The following is a 9119-nucleotide window of genomic DNA, read 5'->3' as shown; positions in this document are numbered from 1 at the left end:
GGAAAATGACTCTTCTGTCTCGGGATAAACGTCCGGGGTGAAAAAGTTTAACGAAAAAAGATGAGTGAGGACAAAACTAAAAAGTTGGTAAATTTGTTGAACACAGAGATTGATTAAACGTTTATTAAAAGTAAAACGTGAATAGTTTGGCAGGTAGCCAAGTAGCAACAAACAGCACAGCAGCACGGAGACAATTGGCTAAAGGCCAATCAGACCAGTGAACATAAAGACATGGCTGAAGGCCAATCAGACCAGTGAACATAAAGACATGGCTAAAGGCCAATCAGACCAGGGAACATAAAGACATGGCTGAAGGCCAATCAGACCAGTGAACATAAAGACATGGCTAAAGGCCAATCAGACCAGTGAACATAAAGACATGGCTAAAGGCCAATCAGACCAGTGAACATAAAGACATGGCTAAAGGCCAATCAGACCAGTGAACATAAAGACATGGCTGAAGGCCAATCAGACCAGTGAACATAAAGACATGGCTGAAGGCCAATCAGACCAGTGAACATAAAGACATGGCTAAAGGCCAATCAGACCAGTGAACATAAAGACATGGCTAAAGGCCAATCAGACCAGTGAACATAAAGACATGGCTGAAGGCCAATCAGACCAGTGAACATAAAGACATGGCTGAAGGCCAATCAGACCAGGGAACATAAAGACATGGCTGAAGGCCAATCACACCAGTGAACATAAAGACATGGCTAAAGGCCAATCAGACCAGTGAACATAAAGACATGGCTAAAGGCCAATCAGACCAGTGAACATAAAGACATGGCTAAAGGCCAATCAGACCAGTGAACATAAAGACATGGCTGAAGGCCAATCAGACCAGTGAACATAAAGACATGGCTGAAGGCCAATCAGACCAGTGAACATAAAGACATGGCTAAAGGCCAATCAGACCAGTGAACATAAAGACATGGCTGAAGGCCAATCAGACCAGTGAACATAAAGACATGGCTGAAGGCCAATCAGACCAGTGAACATAAAGACATGGCTGAAGGCCAATCAGACCAGTGAACATAAAGACATGGCTGAAGGCCAATCAGACCAGTGAACATAAAGACATGGCTGAAGGCCAATCAGACCAGTGAACATAAAGACATGGCTGAAGGCCAATCAGACCAGTGAACATAAAGACATGGCTGAAGGCCAATCAGACCAGTGAACATAAAGACATGGCTGAAGGCCAATCAGACCAGTGAACATAAAGACATGGCTGAAGGCCAATCAGACCAGTGAACATAAAGACATGGCTGAAGGCCAATCAGACCAGTGAACATAATCCCTAGCTGTGTATTACTGCTTTCCATGTTGTCTGTAGCTTGTGAGGTGGAAACACTGTATTTTGTTTTGTTGCTTTTGGTGCTATTTCTCTATCTGCATTATACGTGTTGCTTGTTCTATGTTGCTCTATCTGCATGCTACGTGTTGCTTGTTCTATGTTGCTCTATCTGCATGCTACGTGTTGCTTGTTCTATGTTGCTCTATCTGCATGCTACGTGTTGCTTGTTCTATGTTGCTCTATCTGCATGCTACGTGTTGCTTGTTCTATGTTGCTCTATCTGCATGCTACGTGTTGCTTGTTCTATGTTGCTCTGCATGCTACGTGTTGCTTTTCTATGTTGCTCTGCATGCTACGTGTTGCTTGTTCTATGTTGCTCTGCATGCTACGTGTTGCTTGTTCTATGTTGCTCTGCATGCTACGTGTTGCTTGTTCTATGTTGCTCTGCATGCTACGTGTTGCTTGTTCTATGTTGCTCTATCTGCATGCTACGTGTTGCTTGTTCTATGTTGCTCTATCTGCATGCTACGTGTTGCTTGTTCTATGTTGCTCTATCTGCATGCTACGTGTTGCTTGTTCTATGTTGCTCTATCTGCATGCTACATGTTGCTTGTTCTATGTTGCTCTGCATGCTACGTGTTGCTTGTTCTATGTTGCTCTGCATGCTACGTGTTGCTTGTTCTATGTTGCTCTATCTGCATGCTACGTGTTGCTTGTTCTATGTTGCTCTATCTGCATGCTACGTGTTGCTTGTTCTATGTTGCTCTATCTGCATGCTACGTGTTGCTTGTTCTATGTTGCTCTATCTGCATGCTACGTGTTGCTTGTTCTATGTTGCTCTATCTGCATGCTACATGTTGCTTGTTCTATGTTGCTCTGCATGCTACGTGTTGCTTGTTCTATGTTGCTCTGCATGCTACGTGTTGCTTGTTCTATGTTGCTCTATCTGCATGCTACGTGTTGCTTGTTCTATGTTGCTCTATCTGCATGCTACGTGTTGCTTGTTCTATGTTGCTCTGCATGCTACGTGTTGCTTGTTCTATGTTGCTCTGTATGCTACGTGTTGCTTGTTCTATGTTGCTCTGCATGTTGCTCACTGCTCATTGTTTGTCTTATTAATAACCTGCCCAGGGACTGCGGTTGAAAATTAGCTGGCTGGCTAAAACCGGCACTTTCACTGAAATGTTGATTAATGTGCACTAGTGTAAAAATCAAAATAAACTCAAACTCGGAGAGGAGAGGAAGAGAGGAAGAGAGGTAGAGAGGTAGAAAGGAGAGGAAGAGAGGTAGAGAGGTAGAAAGGAGAGGAAGAGAGGTAGAGAGGGAGAGAGGAAGAGAGGAGAGGTAGAGAGGTAGAGAGGAAGAGAGGTAGAGAGGGAGAGAGGAAGAGAGGAGAGGTAGAGAGGTAGAGAGGAAGAGAGGTAGAGAGGGAGAGAGGTAGAGAGGTAGAGAGGTAGAGAGGAAGAGAGGGAGAGAGGTAGAGAGGGAGAGTGGGAGAGAGGTAGAGAGGTAGAGAGGGAGAGAGGTAGAGAGGTAGAGAGGGAGAGAGGTAGAGAGGTAGAAAGGAGAGGAAGAGAGGTAGAGAGGGAGAGAGGTAGAGAGGGAGAGAGGTAGAGAGGGAGAGAGGTAGAGAGGGAGAGAGGGAGAGAGGGAGAGAGCTAGAGAGGTAGAGAGGTAGAAAGGAGAGGAAGAGAGGTAGAGAGGTAGAGAGGTAGAAAGGAGAGGTAGAGAGGTAGAGAGGGAGAGAGGTAGAGAGGGAGAGAGGTAGAGAGGGAGAGAGGGAGAGAGGTAGAGAGGGAGAGAGGTAGAGAGGTAGAGAGGGAGAGAGGGAGAGAGGGAGAGAGGTAGAGAGGGAGAGAGGGAGAGAGGTAGAGAGGGAGAGAGGTAGAGAGGTAGAGAGGTAGAGAGGTAGAGAGGTAGAGAGGGAGAGAGGTAGAGAGGGAGAGGTAGAGAGGTAGAAAGGGAGAGAGGTAAAGAGGTAGAGAGGTAGAGAGGGAGAGAGGGAGAGAGGGAGAGAGGGAGAGAGGTAGAGAGGGAGAGAGGTAGAGAGGTAGAGAGGGAGAGAGGTAGAGAGGTAGAAAGGAGAGGTAGAGAGGTAGAGAGGGAGAGAGGGAGAGAGGTAGAGAGGTAGAGAGGTAGAGAGGTAGAGAGGTAGAGAGGTAGAGAGGGAGAGAGGTAGAGAGGGAGAGAGGTAGAGAGGTAGAGAGGGAGAGAGGTAGAGAGGGAGAGAGGTAGAGAGGTAGAAAGGAGAGGAAGAGAGGTAGAGAGGTAGAGAGGTAGAAAGGAGAGGTAGAGAGGTAGAGAGGGAGAGAGGGAGAGAGGTAGAGAGGTAGAGAGGGAGAGAGGTAGAGAGGGAGAGAGGTAGAGAGGGAGAGAGGGAGAGAGGTAGAGAGGGAGAGAGGTAGAGAGGTAGAGAGGTAGAGAGGGAGAGAGGGAGAGAGGTAGAGAGGGAGAGAGGTAGAGAGGGAGAGAGGGAGAGAGGGAGAGAGGTAGAGAGGTAGAGAGGTAGAGAGGGAGAGAGGTAGAAAGGGAGAGAGGTAGAGAGGTAAAGAGGTAGAGAGGTAGAGAGGGAGAGAGGTAGAGAGGGAGAGAGGTAGAGAGGGAGAGAGGTAGAGAGGTAGAGAGGGAGAGAGGGAGAGAGGGAGAGAGGTAGAGAGGGAGAGAGGGAGAGAGGTAGAGAGGTAGAGAGGTAGAGAGGGAGAGAGGTAGAGAGGGAGAGAGGGAGAGAGGTAGAGAGGGAGAGAGGGAGAGAGGTAGAGAGGTAGAGATGTAGAGAGGTAGAGAGGGAGAGATGTAGAGAGGTAGAGAGGGAGAGAGGGAGAGAGGTAGAGAGGGAGAGAGGGAGAGAGGTAGAGAGGGAGAGAGGGAGAGAGGGTGAGAGGTAGAGAGGGAGAGAGGGAGAGAGGGAGAGAGGTAGAGAGGTAGAGAGGAGAGGTAGAGAGGTAGAGAGGTAGAGAGGTAGAGAGGAGAGGTAGAGAGGTAGAGAGGAGAGGTAGAGAGGTAGAGAGGTAGAAAGGAGAGGTAGAGAGGTAGAGAGGGAGAGAGGTAGAGAGGTAGAGAGGGAGAGAGGTAGAGAGGGAGAGAGGTAGAGATGTAGAGAGGTAGAGAGGGAGAGAGGGAGAGAGGTAGAGAGGGAGAGAGGTAGAGAGGTAGAGAGGTAGAGAGGGAGAGAGGGAGAGAGGGAGAGAGGGAGAGAGGGAGAGAGGGAGAGAGGGAGAGAGGTAGAGAGGTAGAGAGGAGAGGTAGAGAGGTAGAGAGGTAGAGAGGAGAGGTAGAGAGGAGAGGTAGAGAGGTAGAGAGGTAGAGAGGGAGAGAGGTAGAGAGGAGAGGTAGAGAGGTAGAGAGGTAGAGAGGTAGAGAGGAGAGGTAGAGAGGAGAGGTAGAGAGGTAGAGAGGGAGAGAGGTAGAGAGGAGAGGTAGAGAGGTAGAGAGGTAGAGAGGGAGAGAGGGAGAGAGGGAGAGAGGTAGAGAGGTAGAGAGGGAGAGAGGGAGAGAGGGAGAGAGGGAGAGAGGGAGAGAGGGAGAGAGGGAGAGAGGGAGAGAGGTAGAGAGGTAGAGAGGAGAGGTAGAGAGGTAGAGAGGTAGAGAGGAGAGGTAGAGAGGAGAGGTAGAGAGGTAGAGAGGTAGAGAGGGAGAGAGGTAGAGAGGAGAGGTAGAGAGGTAGAGAGGTAGAGAGGTAGAGAGGAGAGGTAGAGAGGTAGAGAGGAGAGGTAGAGAGGTAGAGAGGAGAGGTAGAGAGGTAGAGAGGAGAGGTAGAGAGGTAGAGAGGTAGAGAGGTAGAGAGGTAGAGAGGTAGAGAGGTAGAGAGAAGAGGTAGGGGACTCCTGAGTGGTGCAGTGGTCTAAGGCACTGCATCGCAGTACTTGAGGCGTCACTACAGACCCTGGTTCGATCCCAGGCTGTATCACAACCGGCCATGACCGGGAGTCCCATAGGGCAGCGCACAATTGACCGAGCGTCGTCCAGGTTAGGGGAGGGTTTGGCCGGGGGGGCTTTACTTGGCTCATCACGCTCTATCGACTCCTTGTGGCAGGCCGGGCGCCTGCAGGCTGACCTCGGTCGTCAGTTGAACGGTGTTTCCTCCGACACATTGGTGCAACTCGCTTCCGGGTTAAGCGGGCGGGTGTTTAGAAGCGCGGTTTGGCGGGTCATGTTTCGACCTTCGCCTCCCGAGCCCGTTGGGGAGAGCAGCGAGGAGACAAGTGTAGGAGTTGGGGAGATACAGCGAGGAGACGAGAGTAGGAGTTGGGGAGATACAGCGAGGAGACGAGAGGGGGAGTTGGGGAGATACAGCGAGGAGATGAGAGGGGGAGAGAAGGAGTTGGGGAGATACAGCGATGAGACGAGAGGGGGAGAGGGGGAGTTGGGGAGATACAGCGATGAGACGAGAGGGGGAGAGAAGGAGTTGGGGAGATACAGCGAGGAGACGAGAGTAGGAGTTGGGGAGATACAGCGAGGAGACGAGAGTAGGAGTTGGGGAGATACAGCGAGGAGACGAGAGGGGGAGAGAAGGAGTTGGGGAGATACAGCGATGAGACGAGAGTAGGAGTTGGGGAGATACAGCGAGGAGACGAGAGGGGGAGTTGGGGAGATACAGCGAGGAGACGAGAGTAGGAGTTGGGGAGATACAGCGAGGAGACGAGAGGGGGAGAGAAGGAGTTGGGGAGATACAGCGAGGAGACGAGAGTAGGAGTTGGGGAGATACAGCGAGGAGACGAGAGTAGGAGTTGGGGAGATACAGCGAGGAGACGAGAGGGGGAGTTGGGGAGATACAGCGAGGAGACGAGAGGGGAGAGGAGTTGGGGAGATACAGCGAGGAGACGAGAGTAGGAGTTGGGGAGATACAGCGAGGAGACGAGAGGGGGAGTTGGGGAGATACAGCGAGGAGACGAGAGGGGAGAGGAGTTGGGGAGATACAGCGAGGAGACGAGAGTAGGAGTTGGGGAGATACAGCGAGGAGACGAGAGTAGGAGTTGGGGAGATACAGCGAGGAGACGAGAGGGGAGAGGAGTTGGGGAGATACAGCGAGGAGACGAGAGTAGGAGTTGGGGAGATACAGCGAGGAGACGAGAGGGGGAGTTGGGGAGATACAGCGAGGAGACGAGAGGGGGAGTTGGGGAGATACATTACATTTACATTTTAGTCATTTAGCAGACGCTCTTATCCAGAGCGACTTACAGTTAGTGAATACATATTTTTTTATACTGCCCCCCCGTGGGAAACGAACCCACAACCCTGGCGTTGCAAACGCCATGCTCTATCAACTGAGCTACATCCCTGCCGGCCATTCCCTCCCCTACCCTGGACGACGCTGGGCCAATTGTGCGCCGCCCCATGGGTCTCCCGGTCGCGGCCGGCTGCGACAGAGCCTGGATACAGCGAGGAGACGAGAGTAGGAGTTGGGGAGATACAGCGATGAGACGAGAGTAGGAGTTGGGGAGATACAGCGAGGAGACGAGAGGGGGAGAGAAGGAGTTGGGGAGATACAGCGAGGAGACGAGAGTGGGAGTTGGGGAGATACAGCGATGAGACGAGAGTAGGAGTTGGGGAGATACAGCGAGGAGACGAGAGGGGGAGAGAAGGAGTTGGGGAGATACAGCGAGGAGACGAGAGGGGGAGTTGGGGAGATACAGCGAGGAGACGAGAGGGGGAGTTGGGGAGATACAGCGAGGAGACGAGAGGGGGAGTTGGGGAGATACAGCGAGGAGACGAGAGTAGGAGTTGGGGAGATACAGCGAGGAGACGAGAGGGGGAGTTGGGGAGATACAGCGAGGAGACGAGAGTAGGAGTTAGGGAGATACAGCGAGGAGACGAGAGGGGGAGAGAAGGAGTTGGGGAGATACAGCGAGGAGACGAGAGTAGGAGTTGGGGAGATACAGCGAGGAGACGAGAGTAGGAGTTGGGGAGATACAGCGAGGAGACGAGAGGGGGAGTTGGGGAGATACAGCGAGGAGACGAGAGTAGGAGTTGGGGAGATACAGCGAGGAGACGAGAGGGGGAGAGAAGGAGCTGGGGAGATACAGCGAGGAGACGAGAGGGGGAGAGGAGTTGGGGAGATACAGCGAGGAGACGAGAGTAGGAGTTAGGGAGATACAGCGAGGAGACGAGAGTAGGAGTTGGGGAGATACAGCGAGGAGACGAGAGGGGGAGTTGGGGAGATACAGCGAAGAGACGAGAGTAGGAGTTAGGGAGATACAGCGAGGAGACGAGAGTAGGAGTTGGGGAGATACAGCGAGGAGACGAGAGGGGGAGAGAAGGAGCTGGGCAGATACAGCGAGGAGACGAGAGTAGGAGTTGGGGAGATACAGCGAGGAGACGAGAGTAGGAGTTGGGGAGATACAGCGAGGAGACGAGAGTAGGAGTTGGGGAGATACAGCGAGGAGACGAGAGGGGGAGTTGGGGAGATACAGCGAGGAGACGAGAGTAGGAGTTGGGGAGATACAGCGAGGAGACGAGAGTAGGAGTTGGGGAGATACAGCGAGGAGACGAGAGTAGGAGTTGGGGAGATACAGCGAGGAGACGAGAGTAGGAGTTGGGGAGATACAGCGAGGAGACGAGAGTAGGAGTTAGGGAGATACAGCGATGAGACGAGAGGGGGAGTTGGGGAGATACAGCGAGGAGACGAGAGTAGGAGTTGGGGAGATACAGCGAGGAGACGAGAGTAGGAGTTGGGGAGATACAGCGAGGAGACGAGAGTAGGAGTTGGGGAGATACAGCGAGGAGACGAGAGTAGGAGTTGGGGAGATACAGCGAGGAGACGAGAGTAGGAGTTGGGGAGATACAGCGAGGAGACGAGAGGGGGAGTTGGGGAGATACAGCGAGGAGACGAGAGTAGGAGTTGGGGAGATACAGCGAGGAGACGAGAGTAGGAGTTGGGGAGATACAGCGAGGAGACGAGAGGGGGAGAGAAGGAGCTGGGGAGATACAGCGAGGAGACGAGAGTGGGAGTTGGGGAGATACAGCGAGGAGACGAGAGGGGGAGAGAAGGAGCTGGGGAGATACAGCGAGGAGACGAGAGTAGGAGTTGGGGAGATACAGCGAGGAGACGAGAGGGGGAGTTGGGGAGATACAGCGAGGAGACGAGAGTAGGAGTTGGGGAGATACAGCGAGGAGACGAGAGGGGGAGAGAAGGAGTTGGGGAGATACAGCGAGGAGACGAGAGTGGGAGTTGGGGAGATACAGCGAGGAGACGAGAGGGGGAGAGAAGGAGCTGGGGAGATACAGCGAGGAGACGAGAGTAGGAGTTGGGGAGATACAGCGAGGAGACGAGAGGGGGAGTTGGGGAGATACAGCGAGGAGACGAGAGTAGGAGTTGGGGAGATACAGCGAGGAGACGAGAGGGGGAGAGAAGGAGTTGGGGAGATACAGCGAGGAGACGAGAGTGGGAGTTGGGGAGATACAGCGAGGAGACGAGAGGGGGAGAGAAGGAGCTGGGGAGATACAGCGAGGAGACGAGAGTAGGAGTTGGGGAGATACAGCGAGGAGACGAGAGGGGGAGTTGGGGAGATACAGCGAGGAGACGAGAGGGGGAGTTGGGGAGATACAGCGAGGAGACGAGAGTAGGAGCTGGGGAGATACAGCGAGGAGACGAGAGTAGGAGTTGGGGAGATACAGCGAGGAGACGAGAGGGGGAGTTGGGGAGATACAGCGAGGAGACGAGAGTAGGAGCTGGGGAGATACAGCGAGGAGACGAGAGTAGGAGTTGGGGAGATACAGCGAGGAGACGAGAGTAGGAGTTGGGGAGATACAGCGAGGAGACGAGAGTAGGAGCTGGGGAGATACAGCGAGGAGACGAGAGGGGGAGTTGGGGAGATACAGC

The 9119-nt window shown here is 52.9% G+C and overlaps 1 protein-coding gene across 1 annotated transcript in view; it reads right to left on the bottom strand.

Annotated features, from left to right (window-relative positions):
• Positions 1–7484: 7484 nt before the first annotated feature.
• LOC311102060 (uncharacterized protein) overlaps positions 7485–9119 on the bottom strand; it is a gene marked incomplete at its 3' end in the record, with an annotated part of 55916 nt that continues 54281 nt past the window's right edge. Inside the window, exons 7-8 of the mRNA XM_084143277.1 lie at positions 8811–9070; positions 7485–8214 (exon numbers count right to left, since the gene is read on the bottom strand). Of these exons, the coding sequence (XP_083999403.1) occupies positions 7485–8214; positions 8811–9070 (990 nt within the window). The remainder of the gene's footprint in view (positions 8215–8810; positions 9071–9119) is intronic.

Source organism: Coregonus lavaretus (assembly GCF_964263955.1).
Source record: "Coregonus lavaretus genome assembly, chromosome: 26".
NCBI classification, from domain to species: Eukaryota; Metazoa; Chordata; class Actinopteri; order Salmoniformes; family Salmonidae; genus Coregonus; species Coregonus lavaretus.
Note: the sequence above shows the minus strand (reverse complement) of the source record. Positions and strands in the feature narration are given on the sequence as shown.